This window comes from Dipodomys spectabilis, unplaced genomic scaffold, assembly GCF_019054845.1.
Source record: "Dipodomys spectabilis isolate Male_0828 unplaced genomic scaffold, ASM1905484v1 ptg000108l, whole genome shotgun sequence".
NCBI lineage: Eukaryota > Metazoa > Chordata > Mammalia > Rodentia > Heteromyidae > Dipodomys > Dipodomys spectabilis.
In genome coordinates, this window is record NW_024870785.1 from 395,001 (window position 1) to 419,926 (window position 24,926).

Genomic DNA, 24,926 nt, shown 5'->3' on the forward strand with positions numbered 1-24,926 from the left:
GAGGCTAGAGGCCGTGGATCGGAGCAAGACCGTCTCAGAAGCCATACAAGCCAGCCAAGGCCGCTGGGGGGCGGCCCGGCCTCACCTTCTCTTGCAAATGCAGGTTGTTGCGCAGGTGCTCCTTGACCTCCTCATCCGTGTCCCTCTGTGGAAAGAGGCTCCGTTTTATTGTTATGTAGGCAGGGCGCTGGCGTGGGGGTCAGCAGCAGGGTGTAGCTGTGACCTTCGTGAGAAGGACATGTGCAGAGTTATCCTGTTACTGACGCCCAGACTAGTGCTGAAGTGAGGGGAGCCAGCTCTGATCCCCTTGATTGATTCTGCCCTCTGCTCCGAGGCCCCCCTCCCGCCCCCACCCCAAGGACGGCCCTGCGGGGCCCCGCCAGCCGGGCCGCCAGCTTACACAGCCGTATCGGGACTTCGCCAGGGAGATCAGCTCCTGGTCGCCTGGAGTGCACATGTTCAAGCCCACGGGCAGCATCTTCTTCAGGGTGGCCACGATGAGGGAGGTCTGGATGGAGTACAGGTCTCCCCTCCGCTTCGTCTTCTTCCGCTCCTGGTCCTGTCCTCCAGACTAGGGCGGCATGGATAAAGAGAGGGCTCAGTGACTGAAAAGCCCTGCTTCCTCCGAGAGGCAGCCTGCCTCCCTGTGGCCCCGTCCACGCAGGCCGGGCCTGGCTGCGGCCTGCCTCCCTGTGGCACGGTCCACGCAGGCCGGGCCTGGCTGCGGCCTGCCTCCCTGTGGCCCCGTCCACGCAGGCCGGGCCTGGCTGCATTTCAAAGAACAGGCAAGAGTGTTAATAAGACAAACCAGGAGCCCATGGAAGACCAGCAGTCTCCAGCTTTCCTTTCTGCACCTGCACACTAGACACACCCAGCACACATTTGCTCACTCGCTTCTGCACCCAATAAATGGCTGATGACTGGCCAAAGGACCGCACGACAGAACCAAGTTCCCCTACGCTAGGGGGTAACGACAGACATGTCCTTTGTGGGACAAGGTGCCATGGTTTGGATCGCTGTCACCCTGTGGACACTCCCTGGACTCCAGGGATGGCGTAAATTCTCACAGGAAGAGAAAAACACTACGGAAGGACTGGTTTGGGAATGGACTGGGAAAAACTGGAGGAAAGGAACTCCTGGTGGCTGCCTCATCCCGCCTGATGGCTGTGAGTCCAGCGTGTGAAGCTGCGGCTGTGATTCCAACCCCAGGCAGCTGTGCCCTCCGCCAAGTGGGGTCGGACAGGATGTGGCCAGAGGGAGTCAGGGACCAGGGGAAGCAGAGCTGGTGGCCGCCGGCCTTTGCTTTAACGGGTGTCTACAGCAAGGAAGGAGGTGGCGGCACTGTGACATAATGACACAGACATGGGCTCTGGGAGCAAGGGCAGCCGGCTGCATCCCGCAATTCGAGACCTGGGATCCCTGGGCTCAGTGATGGGCTCTCCTGTCGCATTAGCTGCTTCCCAAGTGGAAAGAGGCCGCCAGTCCTCCCGTGGAGGGCCGGGTGTCCCGCCCTGGGTGCCGGTGCCTGGGTGATTACATTTTGGAATCCACAGCAGAGCTCCCGGTCAGCTACCAGACCTGGCGGAGGGGGCCTGGGAGCCCCGGCCAGCAGCAGGGTAGTGGGGAGACATGAGAGTAGGAAAGGTTTCTTATGTCCCAGGATGCAGCAGAGAGGGAGGCTGGCTCTCACGTTTACTGGGTGCCAGCCATGTTCCTTCTGCGTCCACCGGGGGTGTACAGAGCTAAAAGCTGCGTCACCACCTCCACCTCCACTGCCCCTGAAGTGCCCCAGGTCACCCTTAGAGCCAGAACCTGGTCTTACGGATATAAACCACGTGTGCGTGTAAAATGTAAACGCAGAACACAGTGCACGTACTAAAGTAAATGTGCTAAAACGGTCACTGTGTGGACCTGAGTGTGGAATTTGGACCATTTCCTGCTCATTCTCTACTTGATTTTGTCCGCATCATAGCATAATTGCTATGCAATGACAGACTTCAATGTCCTTGATACTTAAGTAAGACATCTATTACCCTCTCAACAACTGAAATAGTAACAAAGCAGGTTTATAGATGACAACATGATGCTCGGGGAAGTTAAGTAATTTTTCTAAGATCACACATGCCAGAAAGCATCTGAGCCAACACAGGTCTATTTTTCTTTCTTTTCTATCTTTCCTTTCTCTGCCTTCTCTATTCATTTTTGGGGGGGAGTATAGGTTGAACTCTGGGCCTAGACTACTTCAATCCTGTCCACATTTTGTGTGTGTGTGTGTGTGTGTGTGTGTGTGTTCGGCCCTACAGCTTAAACTCTGGGCCTGGGCACTGACTCTGAGCTTTTTGCTCAAGGCTGGCACTACCACCTGAGCCAAAGCACCACTTCCAGTTTTTTCTGAGTAGTTTATTGGAGATAAGGGTCTCATGGACTTTCCTGCCTAGGCTGGTTTCAGATCTCAGTCTCCTGAGTAGTTAGGATTACAGGTGGGAGCCACCGGAGCTCCATTGGTGAGTTTTTGTTTTCCAGATAGTTTCCTCCTAATTTTTGCCTGGGTGGGTATCAAACCACCATCCTCTTGTAGCTGGGATTACAGGTTTGAGTCTCCATTCCCAATCCTTTCTAAGAGCTGCACATAAGGCATGAGGCTTGGGCCGCTAGTAGTGTACACACTATCAATGAGCAGAAAAGAATTTCCACATAGTATCCTTTAGGGGTAACTGGTGTTACCGCTAAAGGTTGGTGTCACCATGTCTTATACAGAAACTCATGGTAATCTGCTGATTCCAGATCCAAGATTTTCTTTGAGTTGTGCATACTGAGAGGCAGGGCCTGTGGAGCGGAAATGTGGGGGACCACTAACGGAAGACAGGACCATGGCCCTGGGGGGCAGCACGGAAGAGCAGGCTCCTGGGCAGCTCCATCTGCCAGTGTAGGGGCTGCCACCCTAGAAGAGCAGGCCGCTGGGAGGGAGCGGAGACCGCAAGGGACCTCAGGTGAGCCCCAGCTGGCCCCATTGCAAGAGTGACGGCGGGTGTCTCCCTGGAGCAGACAGCTCCATTCTGTGCCACCCTATGGTGACTGGCACCCCTAATACTACGACAGAAAAAGACACGTCATGCCTTTGACCTGCACCTTTACTTACATGGCCTGTGTGGGAAGGCAAGAGAAGAGAAACAAGAAAGTCAGTAAGAGCAGGAGTCCAAGACATGTTATTCACAGCATCTTAGCCCGTTTCTCTGCCAACACAACAGACACTCAGATGTCCCGGGAGCGTGGTGACACAGCCGGGTCCCCCGCACAGCTCTCCAGGTCTCAAGTCTTCCCTCCCCACGCCCCACCTTCCACCAGCGAATGCCACACACTGTCTGCTACGGGACCAAAGACTGCTTTTTCTTCCTAACGCTGTCACACAGTCAACCCCATCAGACCTTTGGCCGTAAAAAGGAAAATGACTGAACTCTAGGACAATTCTTAGGCTTCCAAAGAGGGGTTCTCTTTTAAAAGAATAAAAAGTGCTCCAGCAGTATTCAAAGTGAATGCAGACCACTGCACGACTCAGGTAAGGGGCACCGAGGCCCTGCACACCACCCGTACACGGCTCCCGACCCAGCAAATTCCACTTTCATTATTTCCTGCTGCGAAGAGGAGGCGTCACTGCACAACTTCAAAATAATTTCACTTCTCCACACTCAGGTCAGGAGCGGTTTATAATCAAACAGACGGTGCCACGTAGGACCTTGGGGTTTTTAGCCAGGCTTTTCGTCTCCTGGGCGAAGGGTGTTTGATAGGACACACTGCTGGTGCTGTCCTGCTACTTCAGACTTTGACAGAAGGTAAACCTGCGTCGGTGGAATCTGTGCATCCAGTTAGGTGCGGTAAAGGCAAGTCAATTGAACAATGGGCATCAGAGCACAGGGACAAGCTACGGGAATATCAGAAGATGAGAAGTGCATCGGAAGTGGGTATGTGTATATGAGACAGACAGACGGATTGACGGATTGGGGGTGGAGAGAGAGTAACGGGCGAGGCTAGCGGAGGCCAAGAGGAAGAGTGTGTGTGTGCGTGGGGGTGCATGGGTGTGCGTGTGGGTGGGGGAGAATGAGTAAGATGTGAGCATCCTGTACAGGATGACATCTAAGAACACAGCAATAATGGAAGTGGAGTGCGGAAATGAAAGAGAAGCAATAGTAAGAAGGAAGGCTGGAACGGGAGGTCACGCGTAACTCCGGAAACCTCAAGGCACCTCTGTAAAGCGATCCCCTGAAACTGTACTCTGGGGGCTGCTGCGGCTTCCCCCACAAGTCACTCTGATTCTTGCGCCACAACTCTGAACTCTCTAGTTTACGACCGTGGTCAAGGAACTGGCATTGCTCGGGCTGAGCAAGTTCTAACTTTCCATTCCCCGCCGAGGAAGCTGCTGACACTTTTTTTCCCACAGAAAACAAAACAAGTTTAAAAGACAAAACAAAAATATCTGCTCAGCTTAGTTACATTTAGATTAACATATGTTGGCCAACCAGCAATATATAAACAAAATAGATAGTGAACGTTCAAAAACACTCTGCCTCAGCTTCCAGAAAAACAGCATTGCTGTTTTTGGCCTTAGTTCAGGGCTCCACTGTGAGCAGGGTGCCCGTGGGGCATTCCTTCCCTTCTCTTCCATCTGCAACAGCGTGTGCTGTGTGGCATGCGGCACTCACACACACGCCCCAAAAGCCTGCCCCGTGCCCCGTGGGAGGTTTCGTTGATACAACCCAGTGCTCAACGTGGAGCCGAGGTGAAAGCAAGCAAATGTGATAGATAGCTGCCCATCCCGACCAGGCAGCAGAGAGAAAGCAATGCAGTTACTGAGCAACAAGGGGTTTCACTATCTTAAAATCAACTGCTGCCCTGTGCTGGAGATGAAGTCAGGAAGCAAGCTCGCCAGTCACGGATGCTTACTCCCCACACCAGCCTCCACTGAGGCTCTGGGAACAATGTGAATGAAGACTTGTTGACCTAAGGACCACAGTGGTATTGGCATCTCCGGACAGAGCCCCCAGTTCAGTTATACGGTAACTTTGGCCTACCCCAAGTGGCTCAGAAATGACTGCTACACATTGTCAACGGAATAAAATGGGTTTGCTCTTGAAGACTAACCTTACCAACAGAGAAGGCGCGGGACTCTGAGCATGACCACCGCCATCAAAACCCACAGGCCACTGTCCTCACTCAGTGATGCAGCTGAACACAGCTGCAGGTGCGTGTGTTAGTAGGTGAGTTTTTAAAGGTCTTTTCTGTCGTCCCGTCTCTTTCTGAATGAACACCCAAAGGTCCAAAGTGTCTACTCATCACCGGAGGGCTGAGGCCATTTCCTGCCTCTCTCTGATCCAAATCCTAGGTCAGGGTCATTTTCATTCCTCACTTGCCATCCCTGCCAAACAAGCCGGACCCTGGTTAGCTCCGGGCTGGGCTGTGGATCTGAAGATAACCTGGGATTTACTGAGTTTCTGAAGAGGAAGGGAGGGGAGGAGGCCTGTGGTGGCTATACGAAGACCCCACGGAGCAGCTTCCGCTGAGCAAGGTGTCCTCCCCCACCCCCCAAAAAATCCACCTCCTGCATCTCCAACCAGCAGGCAAGCTTACCAAAAGGTGCGTGACAACGAGTAAGTTCAGTGACCTAAAGCGCAGGAGGACGGGCTCTCGTAAGATTGCTTGCAGCAAGGCTCCTCTGCTCTGTGTGTGGCTTTGTCTGCCAGCCTCTACTAAGCAGCACACACGTAGCAGGAGCGTATTCCAGTGAGATTTTGGGCAATGGAAGAAGTGCCGGTGTTAGTTCAGCTAGTGGGGGCTCAGAGGCCCTGCGGCTGCCAGGGCCTCCTCCACACCGGAAGACTCCAGGCGGGGTGCATTCCCGGGGCCCGCAGGTCCACAGGCACGCGCCTCCATCCCCGAGAGAGTGACTGGAAGGCCGCAAGCCTACGATGCCCATCTTTCCAGAACTGACCTCCGCGTCGGAGGGCCCCCTGCCACCCACCTTCCCACCCCCAGAGGCAGCACCGCACCAGCTGAGATGCACAGCAACAGGGCCACCGCCAGCAGGGCTCAGCACGCTGGCCCTCAGGGAGGCGTGTTTAATCAGGGTCAGCATTAAGGTAAGCCATGGCCGTGGGTAACAAGACCTCCCGTGGAGGAGGGGAGAGGGTGGCTCAGAATTCTCTCCAGTCAGGACAGTGAGGCCTCGGGGCTCAGGCGAGGCTGAGAGGCCTCGGGGCTCAGGCGGGGCTGAGAGGCCTCCAGGACTCAGGCGGGGCTGGGAGGCCTCGGGGCTCAGGCGGGGCTGGGAGGCCTCGGGGCTCAGGCGGGGCTGGGAGCCAGAGCCGCCCCGGCATCCCAGCCCACCTCCCTATGCGTCACCCTTCTCTTTGTCAGACACGAGTCTGACGCGCCATCTTTCAAACATTCCCTGCAGAGATGGGCAAATGTTTGGCGTTCTGAGTACAGCCGTCACTGGGCATAAAGCAGTAAGAGGTCAACACGTCTAAAATAAAACAAGCACTAGTGCTCCAGACAGGAAGAAACAAACACAGCGCAAGAGCAAGTGCTACCAGCATCACCACGGAGACGCCAAGGTCATCTCCCCGCCCACTTCCCGTCACAGGAAGTTTCTATTTTAGAGCCACCAACAGCGGCTCTGGAGACCTCTTGACTGCCCTAGGTGAATCTTGAAACTTAAACTTTCTGACGTCCAAGCAGCTATTTACTGATAAAATGTGATGACTGAGCTTATTTGAGAACAGTTCCTTCCGCTCATCCTCAAAGACACAGCCGCAGGAGCTGGTCATGTAGTTTGACCTACACGAAGTACACACGAAGACCACAAAAACTGACATGGCTCCACACCGCACCCGCAGTCCAGGATGCAGCTTGGAACTGACTGTTAATGGAGGACTTACTTTGGACATCTTGCTTTTGCTGTCTCCAGTCAAAAATGCCAAATTATTAATTTCATTCTGAATCACAAAATTTTGCTCTTCTCTCTTGAAGTTCTAAATGAGGAGAAATGAAAAGCAAACATCACAACGAAGTTCGCAAGGTCTGCACCTCTGGTCACCTCCCTAACTCGGGCCCCAGAGGTATCCTCACATGAGATTTGCACCACAGGATGAAGACCTCTGCCACCATGCGGAAAAGCTGATCAGAGTCAGCATCAGGGCTTTTCAGCCAGTTAGACCTGAAAAACAAACAGGTAGATGAAATTCAGAAAGGATTAAAATGCCCACACTCTAAAAATGATGCCTTCCCACACAAAGGCAATCAGCAAGGGGACTAAAATGTTGGCATCTCTCCTCAAAGAATGCATCGAACTGGGGTATGTTTTTGAAAGATCTCCAGGGACCATTTACAGTTCTGCTAGAAGATTCAAGGAAGAGCTTAGCAAATGAATGTCAGAAGTCAGTACTGCAGGTGGGGTCGCAGGCCTCAGGCCATCACAGCCCAATCCCAGCCTCCTAACCGCTTTGTTTCTGTTCTTTCCGCTTTAGAGTGCCAACGCGGCTTCTACCCGCACAGGTACAGAAGGACTTGAAGGCCCTCACGCTGCAAGGATCTGTTTCTAAGCCAGGCTCCACGGCCATGACACTCAGGAAGAGCTGAGAGCAGGGTGAATGAATTAATGATGATCTCAAAGACGCTCTGACATTGCCGTATTTAGCAACTGTCAAACACTCTACACAGTCTTGAGTCCCGATCATCAGTAGTGATGAACGCAATTAAAGATCTATTTCTGTGGCAACCTTACTCTACTTGTATTTTTATTTGCACATTAAACTCTGACAGATTTCTTCTCCCTTCTGCTAACGTAATTATGCTATCGGAAATGACTAAAATGACCCTCAACGCAGGGATCCTTTTGTGAAGATGAGTATCATTTCCTGTAGCTAGGTGAGAAAAGAGTTTCCAGTGTGCCTGTAAACGCATTTTATCTGTATCTAGCTATCTATAGATAATGTTTACTCTGAAATACTCTCAAAAATGACTTCAAACAAGTACAGCTGCTTTGTAACGTGGATGCTAACTTAGCCCCGCTGTATTTCCTGCCCCCGACGGAGAGGGTTGGGCCTTTCCCCCTCACAGGGTGTGAAGAGCCCGCCTCTGCTCCGGGTCACTTTCTCAGCATCACCCTCAACACCTTCTCCATCCTACCTAACTCCTCTCATGCTCCCTTGTTCCCAGGATGGAAGCTTCTAGACCAGACAGTTATTTCATTCTTTCCACTAGAACAGAGCCTGCCCCAACCCAGGAATAGGAGCTGAGTGAATGTGTGGGGCAGCAGAGGGGTAGGAATGGTCCGCTGTGCACGGCCTGGCTGGGCAAGCTGCCTCTGACGTGGCTCCCAAGGATGTGGGTCACAGTCCACACAGAATCCCCGGTCAGAGGCCTGCACCAGCCATTACAGGGGCGGTGCGGGGAGGCTGGGGGTGCGGGGAGGCTGGGGGTGCGGGGAGGCTGGGGGTGCGGGGAGGCTGGGGGTGCGGGGAGACTGGGGGGTGCGGGGAGACTGGGGGGTGCAGGGAGACTGGGGGGTGCGGGGAGGCTGGGGGTGCGGGGAGGCTGGGGTGCGGGGAGGCTGGGGGGTGCGGGGAGGCTGGGGTGCGGAGAGGCTGGGGGGTGTGGGGAGGCTGGGGGGGCAGCTGTGTCCGGCCACTGTGCCCTGCCCTCCTTCCCATTCGTGCCCACAGGCCCCGGGAGGGGCAGGCAGGCCGAGCTGCCCTCCTTCCCATTCGTGCCCACAGGCCCCGGGAGGGCAGGCGGGCCGGGCTGCCTTCCTTCCCATTCGTGCCCACAGGCCCCGGGAGGGCAGGCAGGCCGGGCTGCCACACCTGTGGTTATCCACATAGCGGATCAGCAGCGGGTAGAAGGCGTAGAGGTCTCTGCAGAGGATGGAGAACTCGTCCAGGATGAGCAGCTCGGCCTCCTGCGTGTCTGCCTTGCCGTCGGCTCGCAGCTGCTCCTCCTCCTGCACCGTCTTCACGGCCTTCTTCTTCAGCTTCTCCAGGGTGGGGATGAAGTGGCTGCGGAGCAGGTCCGGCCTGGCTTTGCTGATGATCGGCTGGGCGTACACTGCATGTGCGGACAAAGGTTCTTCCCTCACCGGGTGCCGGTGTGCACAGGGTGCTGGCAGGCAGGGCTCGGGTCGGCACCGTCGCGGGACCCTCCGGCTCCCAGGGCTGCGGTGGGCACCGTCCCGGGGCCCTCCGGCTCCCAGGGCTGCGGTGGGCACCGTCCCGGGGCCCTCCGGCTCCCAGGGCTGCGGTGGGCACCGTCCCGGGGCCCTCCGGCTCCCAGGGCTGCGGTGGGCACCGTCCCGGGGCCCTCCGGCTCCCAGGGCTGCGGTGGGCAACGTCCCGGGGCCCTCCGGCTCCCAGGGCTGCGGTGGGCAACGTCCCGGGGCCCTCCGGCTCCCAGGGCTGCGGTGGGCACCGTCCCGGGGCCCTCCGGCTCCCAGGGCTGAGGTGGGCACCGTCCCGGGGCCCTCCGGCTCCCAGGGCTGAGGTGGGCACCGTCCCGGGGCCCTCCGGCTCCCAGGGCTGCAGTGGGGGGGCCACTGTTCCACTCCTGGCCCTCCAACCCCTCCTCCTGCATGCAGGCCCATGCCAGCGCCCCCTCTTCTGAACAGCCTGTCCAGCGTCACCTTATAGCACGCTCCTGTGTGCTTTGGCCCGCTGGCTAGATCTTAAGTTCCAAAGAAAGTCTTTTACTAAGAAGAACCAGGCCTGTGCTGCTGGAGGGCAGGCCTGGAGCTGTGCTTTCTTCTCTCTACCCAGGCCAGGCATTTGCTGGCCACCCTCAACTGATTGCTTCTCCTCCTCTAGAGGTGCTGACATGTCTGTCCTCAAATGCTGACATGTCTGTCCTACTGCAACCAATAAACATGCACAGTTACTATGCACTAGTGAAAAAGTTGTAAGAATGACTATGAATGATTATGACATTCTGATGCTACCAGCTGAAGGCTTAGTTCAATTTCTTTAGCATTGACCAGGTGCAACTGACATTACTCTCTTCATTACATGGTTAAAGGCAAATAGGCCCATTAGGGATTGGCAAATGCAAAAGATAAAGTCTGTGGTTACGTATGTGTGTGTGTGTGTGTGTGTATACATGCGCATATTTATGCTTTCCAGGTATTTTATAGAAAAATCTGTTAAAAGAACAATAATGCAACTATCATCCTAGCCAACCTATCCCCTGGAGCTTGCCTCCCTGGGACATAGTGACAACATCAGTGAAAAATGAACACAGAGAGGGCTGGCAACAGGGACACCAAAAAGGGAAACCAGTACGCTGACAATGGCTTTCTTGTTGTTGTTGTTGGTGGTGGTCCTGGGGCTTGAACTCTGGGCCTGGGCGCTGTCCCTCAGCTCTTCAGCTCAAGGCTAGTGCTCTACCACTTGAGCTACAGCGCCACTTCCAGTTTTCTAATGGCTTATTGGAGATAGGAGTCTCACAGACTTTCCTGCCCAGGCTGGCTTTGAACCGTGATCCTCAGATCTCAGCCTCCTGAGTAGCTAGGATTACAGGCGTGAGCCACCAGTGCCTGGGTGGTGGTGGCCTTTCTTAAAGAACAAGAAAAATATGCCTCTTACCTTATCTTTCATTCCCTTTTAATTATATATTGACTGATTACACTATTATTTACTAGATTAACAGGATAGGATATTTTGATGATAAAAATCAGATTAATGGTAAGAAAAGGGAAAAATAAAATGAGTAATGGTATGAACTATTGATGCACATTTGAATGGGCATCTTGGCCGTTAGCTCAGGACATTTCAATTAGAAATGGCTCCATTCTAGTTACTTTCTTATCTTATTTCTCTTTATTTTTCACTTCCACGCAAAAAAGATAGTTTTAGAAAGAACAGGTTAAGAGGGCTTTTGGAGACATGCACTAGCTAAGAGTTGAGGCTTCCCGGCCGCACTCGGTGCAGCTCAGCTGAGGCCCAAATCGGAATGGCCGTAGCTGACCCAGGGGGTTGGATTGCAGCTGTTCCTCGCTATATGTGGCTCACTTACTGCGGCTTCACTGCATCTTGGGGTTGAAAAACAATATGTAAAGAGTGATCCCTCACCCATCACGGGGGTTACGGTCCAAAGACCCCACGATAGTGAGAATCCGCAAAGTAGCGTTACGTGAACCCCGAGGTAGCGGGGTGACCGGCTAAGGTGGCTATTGTGCAGATTTCCACCTCCCACAGGGAGGGGTCTCTGGGGTGTAACTCCAGCAGGTGAGGGACCCCTGGCACTCTGAAAATGGACTTGGGCGCTGGGAAGGTGGCTCGGTGGTACAGTGCTCGCCTCGCATGCCTGAGGCCCTGGGTTCGATTCCTCAGCACCACATAAGCAGAAAAAGCCGGAAGTGGCACTGTGGCACCAGTGGTAGAGCGCTAGCCTTGAGCTGAAGAGCTGAGGGACAGCGCCCAGGCCCAGAGTTCAGGCCCCACGACCAACAAAACAAAACAAAACTGATTTGGTTACCAGAAGTTCTCTGGCCTGGACTGAGTGCAGTCTGGCCCTGCCTGTGGGAGAGATGCTCAAGTCTGGCTCCTGTCAGCGCCCTTCGGAGACAACCCCCCTCCCTGGGGGAAGGAGCAGGCCTCAACACACTGCATGATGGCCGACAACACTTTGTTCTGCCACGGGAACCATGGGAGGCCCGCATACAGCTATCCATACAGTGGATGGCCATGAACGGCATCTCGGGTCTCACGGCCCTGTGGCCAGACGTCCTCCACCTCTTCAAGGCTCATGAGTAAGAAGAGAACACACACACCACTCACTCACAGGTCCACGGAAACCTACAATAGCCACCGTGCCCAGAGCGTTTCCTATGCTGATTTCAGTTCACGTGTGAGACCAGAAGGAGCTAGGCACTTTTCTTCCTCAGTCTACCAGTTTTCCCAGGCAGGACATTTCTCAGTGTTGGGCTGACAGCTGCCTCTAGCCGAGCGATGGCATTTGTGGAACAGGAGCAGGTGTGTGCCGTGGCCGTGGGCCCGTGATGCCTTCGCGCCGGATCCCACACGCCGGTCGGACAGACAGGGTGCTCAGTATCTGCAGTTTCCTGACTGGGGGAAGGGTATTCACTTCCCAAGCGTGTGCTTTGTTATGTTTTAAAGGTTGAGAAACAGAACACGGGCTAGTGACACTAAGCGCCTACTCCATTCCAGCCGTTACAGAAGGGCACAAAGACAAACACAGAGCTGGAAGTGCCCCTACTGTGTGCCTACATCAGGCGGTCTTAGAAAACATGAAGCGACATGCAAATGCAGAGTGACAGGAAGGACCCCGGCGGGAGGGGCTGCAAAGTGGCAAGCACGCAAGGTTACTTATCCAAAATTAGGGATAATTACTGCGTCTAAGAGCCAGTACGGTGGTGCTCCCAGCATGGAGGGAGTGATGGGAAGGCTTCCTGGAGACCTGCGGGGCCTGGGTCAGCAGGGCTCACGGGGGCAAGGCTCCACGAAGCTCTTCGGGGAACATGTCAGTCACGCTTACAGTGAAGTGACTGGGAGGCAGGAGGAGGGAGCGGTGTCGCTCACCCCCCACGCGACCACCCAAGACAGAAAGCATCCAGCCACCGGGGAGAAGGGGCGCGTACCTGCAATGCGCTTCATCCAGGAAGCCTCGTCGATGCCCAGGTTGTTGTTGATGATTTTCAGGATGTTGCCCAGGATGAGGCTGAGGTGCTCAGACGTGACGGTGGTGCAGCAGGGCCCGGCGCTCGGGGGCAGGCTCTCGGGGCCCTGCTCCCACCAGTAGGACAGGTAGCTGCACAGCATGGGCAGGGTCACCTCGATGACGTGGGGCATCTCTGAGTACCGGGCGCCCGACTCGGCCAGGCTGCCGATCTCCTCCATCAGGCCTTCCAGCGGGGGGACGCCGGGACACATGTCTTCCACCATGTCTGGCAACCCCAGAACTGACCCAGAGGAGGCAGGAGAAGGAAAGGCACAGTCATCCGAAAGCACCTGCGGGCGGCCTTTCCTCCCCCTCCCCATTCTTCCTCTGCCTATTCCAAGGACACCTTGAAGGGTGGGGCAGTTTTGGACCGCTGGCCACATGCACAGACTACACCAAAGACAGCGCATTTTCCCAGGTGTCACACTGGTGTGAACACACCTGGGTGTAGATTAAAGCAGCCCAGCACGCCATGAGGGGGCCCGCAGAAGGCTTCTCTGGGTGCAGCAAGCCTCCTTCCCAGCCTAGAGCATCTCTTACTGGAGAGACAGGAGGAGAAGAAAAGCGACTAGCAACCAACCATTTAGTGGCGGAGTCATAGTTTGGTGCCCTCGGTCCTATCAGTTTTGCTTAGAGAAGCTAGAAAACCTTCACACAGTCCCTCAGCCACCTGAGCCACTCTGTGAGTCTGTGTTGGTTATTTTTGAGCTAGGATGTGCTCTACGCCTGGCCAGCCGAACTGCGATTCCTGTCTGTGCTCCCCTGGCCTGCGATGACAGGTTCGCTCCCTCTCTAGGTTGGGATGACAGATGCCGTGGTGGTTCTACTAGGGACACTGCAAAGTGATGGTCGCAGCAGGTGTGATGCTACGCAGCACTTTCTGCTGCTATCACCGGGCTTTCAGTGTGTGGAAAGCTGAGTGTCTCACTTGGGGGACCAACCCAGACAACTCCGGAGGAGTGTCAGCATGGCAGGCAAAGCCTCCCGGCTGTGATTTACAGGAATTATACGGCCAGACATGGTTTACCGCCAATGCTGGTCGTCTGCAGAGAGCAATGCATCATGCCCCCTGTGGCAGAGCAGCCGTGGCCGACAGAATGAGGGGAGAAACTCACACATAAGGAAATTTTATGCATGCACCTGCAGAGTCATTAGATAAGGACAGAAGTCGAACTTTCAGCCTTGCAGCCTGGCACAAAGAACCTTCCAGCTGCCTCAGAAGCAGCTGGAGTTTATAATCATTTGCTGTAAGATGACACAGAAAACTGAGGTATGTGTTTGTTTCGATGTCACACAGACAGCACATCAGTGTAGATCTTTTCCCTGCCTCAGAAGAATGAAGTTTCTTGAGGTCGGTGCCCTGCAGTCATGATAAGACCTTTCAAAGCACCTTAGATGGACAGTAATGGGTTCCTGCATGGAACAAACGTTTGTGACTCAGAAGGCGCTTTGTACTTCCAGTGCCGCCTAAGAAGTGCACAGTTACCTGAAAAACAGCTCGGCTGAGTCCCGCCAGCCCAGACAGAGGCTGCTGGGGGAGTCATGAGAACACACTGTCTTTTCGACTTCTAGAACACTGGTTCTCAAGCAATTGGTTCTCCCAGGCCACTGAGCTACCAACACCAGCGCTAAGCTCAGTGATCTGCATCAAGCCTTCCGGGGGGCAAGCTCAGTGACCTGCATCAAGCCTTCCGGGGGGTTCAGATGCACGTTAGACTTTAAGTGCTACTGAGATCCATTCTGGAGTCCTTGCTGCTGCACCCAGCAGCTCTTCACCCAAGGGAAGCATCAGAAAGAGCCGTCCCAGCAGTGCCGGTGGGGGGTGTGCGGAAGTGGGCCCCGGCTCGGTGGCTGGTGACTCTGTATTAAGTGGGCTGGCCGGCACAGGAAGCTTTCAGCAACCCAATATTCTGGACACTTCCACACACAAGCACGGATTTATCCTGCTTGGCATAACTGTCATGAAGTAGTATGAACACGCTTCCAGGCATAGCTTGAGTTTTGGATAAATAAGAAAAGTGCCCAGGTTCCTACAGTGGTGTGAGTAACTGCTGGCAAAGCACCAAGACTGATCAACACAGATGTCCAGGTGACGGATTACCTGGATAATCGGGCATCGATCATGGCTCTGCCGGCGGTGGCCCCGCAGGGCCCGCCAGCCACTCCCAGGGCAGCCTGTAGACCCCGCACACAGCTCTGAAAGGCCTCAGACCCTCCCTTTCGTCAAACCCAAGGTGACAAACGCCGGCTCCAGGGACTCCAGCCTGGGGCCCGTGTTCCCGTGTGTCTGGGGTCTCTGGCACCCGGAGCCCTGTGTGTCTCTAATGAGAACCCTGAGCCCATCGCTCCCAGCCTTGGCTGCTTTCTTCTGTGGCAGCATGTAAGTACTGGCACTTACTGTTTACTTATGAACATCTTATTAAATCAGCGCAAAGGGATATGAAACAAACTTTAAAAAAAAACAAAACAAAAAACCCAAACCCGCCATGGGTACGAGGGTGACGGAGACCCTGCCCCTCCCCCAGAGCCGTCCAGGGCTTCCTCCTCCTCTACTGTGCCCCCGTGAGCTGAAAAGGTGCAGTTCTATACCGTGGTGACGCAGAGACAAGGTGTGTGCGTGTACATGCGTGCATGTGCGTGTGCGCGCACACACACGCACACACATGTACACGCACGCACACACACACGCACACATGCACACGCGTGCACACACACGCGCACATGTGTGCACACATGCACACACGTGCACGCACACACACGTCCGCACACGCACACACGCGCACACATGCACATGCACACACACGCACACACGTGCACACACGCACGCACACGCATGCACACACACGTGCACGCACACACGCACATGCACACACACAGACGCACACACTATACCAGGGTTGAGCTCAGCCCTGCACTCAGCTTGCTTACTCATGGCTGGTGCTCTACCACTTGAACCACCCCTCCAGTCAGGAATTTTGCTGTCTACTTAGAGATGGAGCCTCATGGACTTTTCTGCCTTGCACGGAGATCCTCCTCGGTTGCTATGGTTACAGGTGTGAGCCACGGCACCTGCTTACATTGCTTCTTGGTGGCATATTTTGACACCGTTGGCTCAGAACAAATATACACATCTCCCTGACTATCACCCATGGGCTCCGCGTCCCTGTCGAGGTGGGGAGCAAGACCGGGCTGGTGTTTGCCCGTGTCCGTCACCGCCATTGCCCAGCTGCCCAAAGCCTGCTCTAGCACCTGGCTTTCGCGTTAGCAGTGCCTCACTTGGAGTCAAGAGCCAGCAGAGAAAAACAAGGTTGGAAAATCCGAACTTTTGCTGGTGTTAGAGAGAAAAGAAAGTAAGGTGAGCTGAGTGGGTGGAGAGAGCTGAGCTTACAGATCTCTCCGGGGACTCTGGAAAGCCGTGATGCTGTGCCAATGAGTCTCTCCTGACCTGCTCTGAGAACATTGGTCTCACCGTGCTCCAGTACAGAAGTGGTTTTATTACCAGCCTCATCTAAACTGTGCCTGTGGTGACTTCTGGGGGCAGCGTGTTCTTCTGATGGGAAGGAATTGGAGCAAGGCTTCTTCCCTCCTCCTTCCTTAGATAAAAAGTGCCGTAGTGACAAAGAAACTGCCCGGCAGCCCTCAGTCACAAGCTTCTCCCCCAGGGGCTCATGGCAGCTCTGGAACGCGGACCGGAGAACAAGGCGTTGCTAAAGCCCCGCGAGCTACTAGTCTGGTAGGGTGGCAGAGCACTAACCTTGAGGAAAATAGCTTAAGGACAGTGCCCAGACCCGGAGTGCAGGCCCCACAACGAACAAACAGGAAAGAAAGAAGAACATCCCTTTCTTGAATAGTTTCTCTGAGCTTTAGTGCTTTCTGTTGTGTCTCCTTCAGGAGGAAGGGGGCTGTGTGGTCAGCACCTCTGACAGTCTCTACTTGAAGACGGCAGCCAGGCCACCTGTGTGGCTGTGCCCCTTCTGAAGCCAACACCGCAGCAACAGCTGCGTAACAGCATTTCCAGGTGCAGAAGAGATCCGTGGACCCCAACCAGACCAGGGACGTGAGGCCTTAGGAGGGAAGGGAGTTAGGAGCCAGCGATACCAACGCCTCGTTTCATAGACGCGGAATCCAAGCCTAGTGCCAGCCAGGTCTGTGCTCGCGCATCTCTGTTGTGAGATGGTGGGATATGGGTCCAGTCTCTGACTGACGGAGCTGCGGCGCTCAGGGAGTGGAACCACCCTGCTCCAGGACCGCTGTTCCCACCCACGCCGCCTCCCAGCCCGCTGGCCTCTCAGCCCAGCGACAGGCTGGTGGGCTCCGTGGGAAGACACTTACTAGACCTCTCCCTGGGAGTTTTGGTGTTGAAGACCGAGAGGGGATTGTAGCGATTCAGGGTGGGCTCCAGGAAGGCCACAGGCACTGCGGCTGCCAGGGAAGCCAGACATTCTCCGAGGGCAGGACGTTGCCTGGAAACAAAGAAGTCCGTTTAGAAGGGCGCCCGCGCTCCCTGCGGCCTCATGCACTGGCTGGCCAGGCCCCTTTCCAGGGACGTGGTCCCTTTGTCGAGCCATTTCCTGGAGATGTATTCCCGGGGCCCTGAGGCTCCGGGAGGCTGCGTGGACACGTCTCCTCTGCTTCCTTCCTGGACATTGGTGGCTGACCTGGCGCCTAGCTCTTACTGGCTCGGGTGGTGTGACACACCGTGGAGCTGTGTCCGTGCCCAGTGCACTCTGACCCTCCTTGATCTGAGAAGGCTCTGGCACTGTCTGTGCAATTTCTGTGAGTCTGCCCTCTACCGCAGATGGAGACCGGACCACTAGCGGGAGCAGCTGGTAAGACGTCCAAGTGTTCACAAGGTACGGAATAAAAGACTGGCCTTAACGCAGAAAAGAAAAATGGTGCGAAAGGGTATTTGTAGATTTCAAGAGGAAAGTTCTAATACATAGCATCCCTCTCCTTCCCCTTTAAAAAGATCAGTTTTTCTACCTTGAAGAACCCCTGCTTCTAAGTCTCTTTGTAAAACAAGCAAACACCATAAAACCAGGGTTCCTATTCCAAGCGGGCTGGGCTCAGGGCCTCGTGCTTCCCACGGAGCCATGCTTTGGACCCTTTATTTTCCGGTCTCACCTCCTTATCCAGGCATGAGTCTGGGCCCCATCCACCCGCACGAGGCTTCCCAAGAGCTAGGGTGATGGTGCTCACCAGTGTGAAAGGGTCTCATGGATGGTTTTCTGCCCAGGTTGGCATCAGAGATCCCAACCTTCTCAGCCTCTCGAGTAGCGAGCATTGTAAGTGTGATTCACCAGAACTGCCATCTGCTATTTCCTCTTCTAGCTATGCTCAAGATGGTGGACAGGCCTCGAGCCAGGGCTTCATGGGCCCCCTGGACAAGCACGGCCCAAGACCTCAGTGACCCTTCCACGTCAGACCTGGGTGTGCACAGGGGCTGCTTCCGTTAAATCTCACCGTATGTGCCAACAGAAGCACCATGCTGTACTCTTCCCTTTTTATTGGAGGCAATCGGGGTACGATTTCAAGTCTGACAGCAAATTTTAGTTGGCACAGGAGGTGGGTCTAGGACACTCTCCTGAATTGCTCTGGTGCAAAATTAATCCATCTCCTCCTTTCTCTTTTACCAAAATTAAAGTCACGATCTCATAAAAGTGGGTCTGTGAAGTTATTCAGAAGACAGCTACGAAGTCCTGTTTCTCCTGGGCTGCACGCTCAGGGACTGACCCTGTCCGCCCTGATATTAATTACTGAAGAGTCTGAGCCTCACCAGTTCACCCACAGGACATTTTCTAGTCTGGAGTACACAATCATGCCAATCAGCTGTTCAGCCAAGAAAGATAAACAACGCATCTCCAGGCCTACTTGCTAAAATAGTCTGTAAAAGTAATGCTTCAGGATGCTGAATGACCTCAGCCCCAGGCCTAAGCAAAGACTGAACTGGCAAAGCTGCTAAGATGCTACGTCTCCAGTGACTAGCACCATCTGGGCACAGCAAGCTGGGCCAAACCTCCAGGCAGGGATGGGCTGGAAGACCACGCCACAGCAACCCAAAACCCAGACTGACTTGAAGTTCGTCTGTGGATATGAACACGATTTGCTTCTATTTAGTTGTTAGCACTTAGCATTTTGTTATACATAGTAGATAGTTGGTGACAGATTGAAAGGGGTTTAATTTCTATTTTCAGTATGTTTTACTTCCTAATTTATTAACCTCTCAAATTAACCCCATGGATCTCAATGGAAATTGATTGTTCAAATGTTTGCTGTCAGGAACAAGCAATCTCAGTGAAAATATTAATGTCTCACATATGTGGTGTTTTGTAATTTTGAAAATTCTATCATGTGTATTCAAAAGATGCTAAAGAAGGTAACATGTAGCAGAGGAGAATACATAGTCCTAGCGAGAAGTACCCTGAGAGGGGTGCATGCGTAGTGTTTGATCAGAAACCATTGATCAGAAGGAGCCAGGCAGAAAACAGAGTGAATACGTATATTGCAGCACGAAGGAGAAAACACAGTGTTCATGAAAAATAAAAACTGAGATTAGATGTTTTAAGTTCTAAGTTATTTTTTGGAACAAAATCCTATCAAGGGGCTGGGAAGGTGGCTCAGTGGTAGAGCGCTTGCATGCATGAGGCCCTGGGTTCGATTCCTCAGCACCACACAAACAGAAAAAGTTGGAAGTGGCGCTGTGGCTCCAGTGGTAGAGCGCTAGCCTTGAGCTGAGGAGCTGAGGGACAGCACCCAGGCCCAGAGTTCAGGCCCACGACTGGCAAAGAAAAAAAAAAATCCTATCAAGTCTCTACATTTCTCAAAGATTCTTCATGTTAAATTATGCAAGTCTTCTGCATGATTAAATGCACAAAAGCCTTTACCCTTCTCAGAAATTCTATCTGAAAACCTCACTAGTCATTACCATCATTTGCATGATTGCCTCAGTTACAAAAACATTTCAAAAGCAATGCCGGTTTCAGGACTCCTCCTCCTCTTCAGACTCAATCCGTCACCAGGCGACTGGCAGCATTTTTTTTTTTTTAATCTAACTACAACACACACTCAAGCTGTTGGACCACACATCTACTGAAGCTCTTGCAATCTAATAGATACTTAGTAATTAAGGAAAATTCAGTGAACAGTGGCAGAGCAAGGATGGGCTTATTATTTATAACTTCTCTTCCTGAACAACACATTAGAAACAAGACAGAACGAGACCCTGACATAGCGTGGGTCTAGCATGCCCTCCGGGGGCTTCCAGGGGCCAAGGCCCAGGCCCAAGCTCTTGGGACATGGTGACGTCTTGTATTTTATGAACATGAACCTACCAAAAAAGGACATAATTAAATGAAAATTTCAGCCAGGTGCTAATGGCTCATGCCTATCATCCTAGTGCTTGAGATGCCAAGAATGGGAAGCTAATGGTTCGCGGCTAACTAGGGCAGAAAAGCTGACAAACCTCCTTCTTAAGCCATAGCTGGGCTCAGTGGTGTGTACCTGTAAACTCTGAGCTACAAGGAAGGCTGAGAATGAGAGACTGACTCATGGTTCTAGGCCAGCCAGGGCAGAAAAGTGGTAAGACCAACGCTGCAGAAGGAAACTAGGTACTGTGGCACAGACGGTTACACCAGTGACTTCACTGTTTCTAAAAGCTGGGAAATCGAGGCTCAGATATTCTCCCTGGTGGGAGGCAGCACCGTATTCTACAAATAACCAATGAAAACGGGGCTGGAGGGCTGAAAGTGTGGTTCAGGCAGAACACAGCCTGGCAAAGTCAGGCCCAACCCCAGCGCTGCAAACATAAGCCAGCCAGCAGATCCCGTAGAGCTGGCTGCTGCCTGGAGGGGCGGTGCTGGGGGGGGGGGCGGAGGATCAGCTGAGCTCGCTCCCTCCTCCCCTGCTTTTCCTTCTGCAGTGCTGAGAGTCTCATTACCAGCTCATCACTCCAATCAATCAGTTCTTTAGTTCTAAAAGGAGATCAAGTCTCTTTCTGCTTTATGGAGACACTGCAATTTGAATTGATGTACGCTTTATCATGAAATAAAGGTTTATTGTTAGGTGGTCTGATAAAAGCACCATCAACAGAGCAGACCCCCAAAGTAGTTTAGATTAAGTAAAGCATAGATTGATTGAATTCTTTTATCCTTTCATGTGTGAAAGGGGGGAAAAAAAGAAAGATAAAGTCTTTTAAGGATAAAACTCAGGCCAGAGTTTTATCCTTCCAATCTCAGCCCTGGATTTAGACAGAACAACACAGCATCTGGCATTTGATGCTGAAGAGCCAGGGAGAGCCAGGCCTCTCCTGTGCGGGAAGATTAGGAGGACAAAGCTGTAAACCAAGCACTTCTGCAACGACGCGAGACGAGTGAACAGCGTTTCTACTTCTGAAGTGCGCACTTGCTCAAAGCTAGCTAACCTGACAGCGGGGCGCGGGCAGGACCCATGGTCCCAAAGCGTGGGCCACGCAACTGCCTGCAGCGCCTTCCCGCGGGAGGCTGGGCCTGGGAGACCAGACGCGCCTTCACAGGCTTCCGTCTGGCCACGCGCACTCCAGGCTTTCCTCACCCACGCCATGCATCTCAGCACCTGACCACGCTTCCTGCCATTACCAGATACGCCTCACCAAGGCTCAACACCCATCCTTCCACACCAGTGAACAGTCTGGTTTTGCTGCGCGGACAAGATGCTATTAAATGTTTAAAAACTCCCGGGTAACGTTCCCCCCGCCCCCAACATGCTCGTCTCTTGTTTGCCAATTACCTCTCAACATAGATGTTTCTTCCGGTCCCGAGGGAATAGAGGCTACACAGTATGCGGTAGCATGAAATCTGCACGTCACTCACTGAAACAGAGCAGAGACGTCCTCATCACACGGATCCCGGCCCAGATGCACACAGGACAGTCCACGAAGGGAAAGGCAGGGTAGGCATCAGCACGAGAAGCGTGCTCTCCTTCTAAGCGAAGGGAGCCTTTGCAGCCATGCCAGCTTGCTGGGGGGGAGCCGGGGCACCTCCTTCCTGGGCTTGGGATGAGGCGCACAGTCCTTCCTGGGAAAGGAACTGCTTGACCCACCAAGCCTTCAAATGGTCATGGACTCCCTCCAACACAGAGAGGTATTAGGGCCAAACTATCAAGTGTCATTCTTCTTCCTTTAGAAAAAGGAATTCAGAAGCCATTTTGATAAAGCCTTTTGCTCGTTTTCTAAGGAGAAATGCATAGGCGCCTTGCCTTCTTCAGAGATAAAACAAAGGCCCTCAAGTCTGCCCACCCCAAATTCACTGCTGTGTCTTTCCAAAGGAGGTTCAAGTGCAGCTGGGCGTACCACTGCTTCCTAAGGGAAGGAACGCACCGGGTTAAACAGACAGGCCGCAAGCCCCGGTTCTGTCCAGGACTCGTACTCAGTCTAGGATGACCTTAATACAAGTAGAACTCACTTAATGTTTTATTTTCAATCAAGGAACTGCCTTGTTTCCATGAACTCCTACCCACGTGAATGACTAATTTTCAGCCATTCAGGGTTGTGGGAGACACAGCCTGAGTCACTGGCAAGTTCAGCCAAATTTAATCACATACCAACACTTAACAGGTACAACTGAAGCTGGTGATGCGTTACCTGCGTGGTTTCAAATGAAACCGACCAGCTTGGTCTTCTACAGCTTGGATAACGAAGTGTGCATAGCTCTCCTTTGCTTCTGATACCAATGAATAAACTAAGGCTTCTTAACAGGACCAATGGAAAGCCCCAGGAGCAAAACACTCTGCATTTTGGCCAACATCTCAGGCTGTGTTACAAAGATAACCTTTCAAATTAAATAGAAGCCTAACAGCTGAGAGCTAGGCTAGCAGATAGGAAATTGGGGTGTAAGTAAATATTATGCCCTCAAATGAAGGAGTTCTCCCCCTGCAGAGGTTCATTACCTCACTTTTCTTAAATCTAAGAAGAAAAAAATGTATGGAATGATCATTTCTCCACTCTGCCCTCACGCTCAATGCACGAGCATGGCTCTCGCCAGACGACTGTGGCTTTGTGCAGAGCAATTCCTGAGCAATAGCAGGAGACTCACAGAGCAGATCCACGCCGAACTGGTGCTGGGCCACGTGCTCAAAGATGGACGTCAGGATGGGTAGCAGGGCCACCGTGGTGTAGTTAATGTTCTGAGAGACGCCTTTGATCTGGGTTCTGGAGTGGGTGAACTTCCCCAGCTTCAGGTTTTCCGAAGTCCTCTCCAAATCCTCGGCGGCATTCTCAAAGAATGCCCGCAAGCCAGCCTTCACGGGCTCTGAGCCAGACTTCACGACAGTCCTGCGAGCAAACACATGATGTTCAAAGCCAGAGGCAGCCTCTGCATTTTGGCCAGCAACCTTCTTGAAAGTGGTGACTTGCGGTGCACCTGGGCAGACGTTTGATGCTCTAACCCCTGGAGACGCTGTGTGCGGAGAAGGGGGAAACCTGGACCACACATCCCACAGGGAGGGAAAGTTCAAAGCCACTCGGGCTGGGGGAATCATCGCTTAGCTCCACAGGATCTGTAAACAGCAATCTAGAACAAGATGGATACTGGTCACATGGCCTGGAGAATGGGCAGCGGCTGTAGGCTTTTATAAACACTCAGCTGTGAGGATAGAGAGGTGATCTTCCCACAGCTCTCTGTGGGCTCACACCATCCGCAAGGGCCCTGGCTGGTCTCCTGTGAGGCCCGGCCGCGTGGAGGGCAAGGAAGGAAGTGTGGGTCTGTCAGTTTGCAAGGAACTCTTCGGTTGGAGGAAGAGGGGAGGAAGGGCCAGCTGATCCCTTTTAAGCAGTGTCATAAAACTTTATTAGACCACTTGGGGAGGGAGGAAAATCAACTGTGTCTCATGGGGAGGGAGCTGAGCTATGAGTATCTGAATCTTTCATTATATTCTTACAGCACTTAGAATTGGAACAAAACCTACATGTCACCTGTAGCTTCCCTTCTTCCTTCCTTTCTCCCTTCCTTCCTTCCTTCCTTTCCCTCCCTTCCTTTCTTCCTTCCTTCCTTCCTTTCCCTCCCTCCCTCCCTTCCTCCCTCCCTCCCTCCCTCCCTCCCTCCCTTCCTTCCTTTCCTTCTTTCTTTTTCTTTTGTCGGTCATGGGGCTTGAACTCTGGGCCTGGGTGCTGTCCCTCAGCTCTTCAAGGTGAGCGCTCGACCACAGAATTGGCCACAGTGCCACTTCTGGTTTTCTGGTGGTTCATTGGAGGTAAGAGTCTCACAGCCTTTCCTGCCCGGGCTGGCTTTGAACTGCGATTCTCAGATCTCAGCCTCCTGAGTAGCTAGGATGACAGGCGTGAGCCACCGGCACCCGGCGAACTCCCTATATTTCTACACTAGATGATAGACTTAACTACAAAGAGTCAGTGCGTCTTGCTGCCTGTGGGTAAATATTCACAGACGATGTTTCCTTGAGGATGATTTCTGAACATGGTTTTTTTTGGAAAAGAAAAGTGAACCCTCGAAGCTTTTCTGCATGGTGTATTCTAGGCGAGGACTCTGCCCACAAGCTACATGCCAGTCTCCTGTGTTTTGGTGTTGACAGAGGGTCTTGCTAACTCTTCCAGGGTGGCCTTGAACCCGCACTCTGACGGTCTCAAGTGTCTGGGACGGCAGGCTTGTGCCATCATGCCTAGCTTCTTGGTGTAAAGATTCTTCATCTGAACCGTAAGGGGCTGTGGGGTCTGGAGTGACTGACCCCATCCGCACATGTCCATAGCGTGTTGTTTGTTTCTCTCAAAAACAAGGTCATAAAATCCCTAACATCTCTTTTAAGGAGTCTCACTCCTTTTTTACCACCCCCTTTTTTAAATAGCTATCCGTTTGTTGGATCTATGGCTGCGTCCTCAGGGTGGAGGCTCCTCTGCAATGCTTTCTCCTGGTTTTGACAAAGCCCTCTTTAGTGAACGTGTGAAAGAAAGCTCCCTTGCCACTTCTTTTCACAACTTGTTTTTTAAAATCACTTATGTCAATGCAGCTAGAATTTACGTATTTTGGGTAAGACTTCCTTCCCTGTTCATCTGTCTATTCCCTCAGACCTTGGCCAGCCTGCCTATAGCCAACCTCCTCTCCTCCCCTCTCCCCTCCCCTCTCCCCTCCCCTCTCCCCTCCCCTCCCCCCTCCCCTCCTCTCCCCTCTCCTCCTCTCCCCTCTCCCCTCCCCTCCCCTCCCCTCTCCCCTCCCCTCCTCTCC

At 53.2% G+C, this 24,926-nt stretch overlaps 1 protein-coding gene across 1 annotated transcript in view; it reads right to left on the reverse strand.

Moving 5' to 3' along the window:
• Ryr3 (ryanodine receptor 3) overlaps positions 1 to 24,926 on the reverse strand; it is a 269,526-nt gene that overhangs the window by 43,908 nt on the left and 200,692 nt on the right. Inside the window, 10 exon segments of the mRNA XM_042687574.1 lie at positions 86 to 145; positions 401 to 571; positions 3,130 to 3,144; positions 6,933 to 7,025; positions 7,123 to 7,210; positions 8,859 to 9,099; positions 12,641 to 12,961; positions 17,053 to 17,183; positions 21,484 to 21,565; positions 22,788 to 23,026. Of these exon segments, the coding sequence (XP_042543508.1) occupies positions 86 to 145; positions 401 to 571; positions 3,130 to 3,144; positions 6,933 to 7,025; positions 7,123 to 7,210; positions 8,859 to 9,099; positions 12,641 to 12,961; positions 17,053 to 17,183; positions 21,484 to 21,565; positions 22,788 to 23,026 (1,441 nt within the window).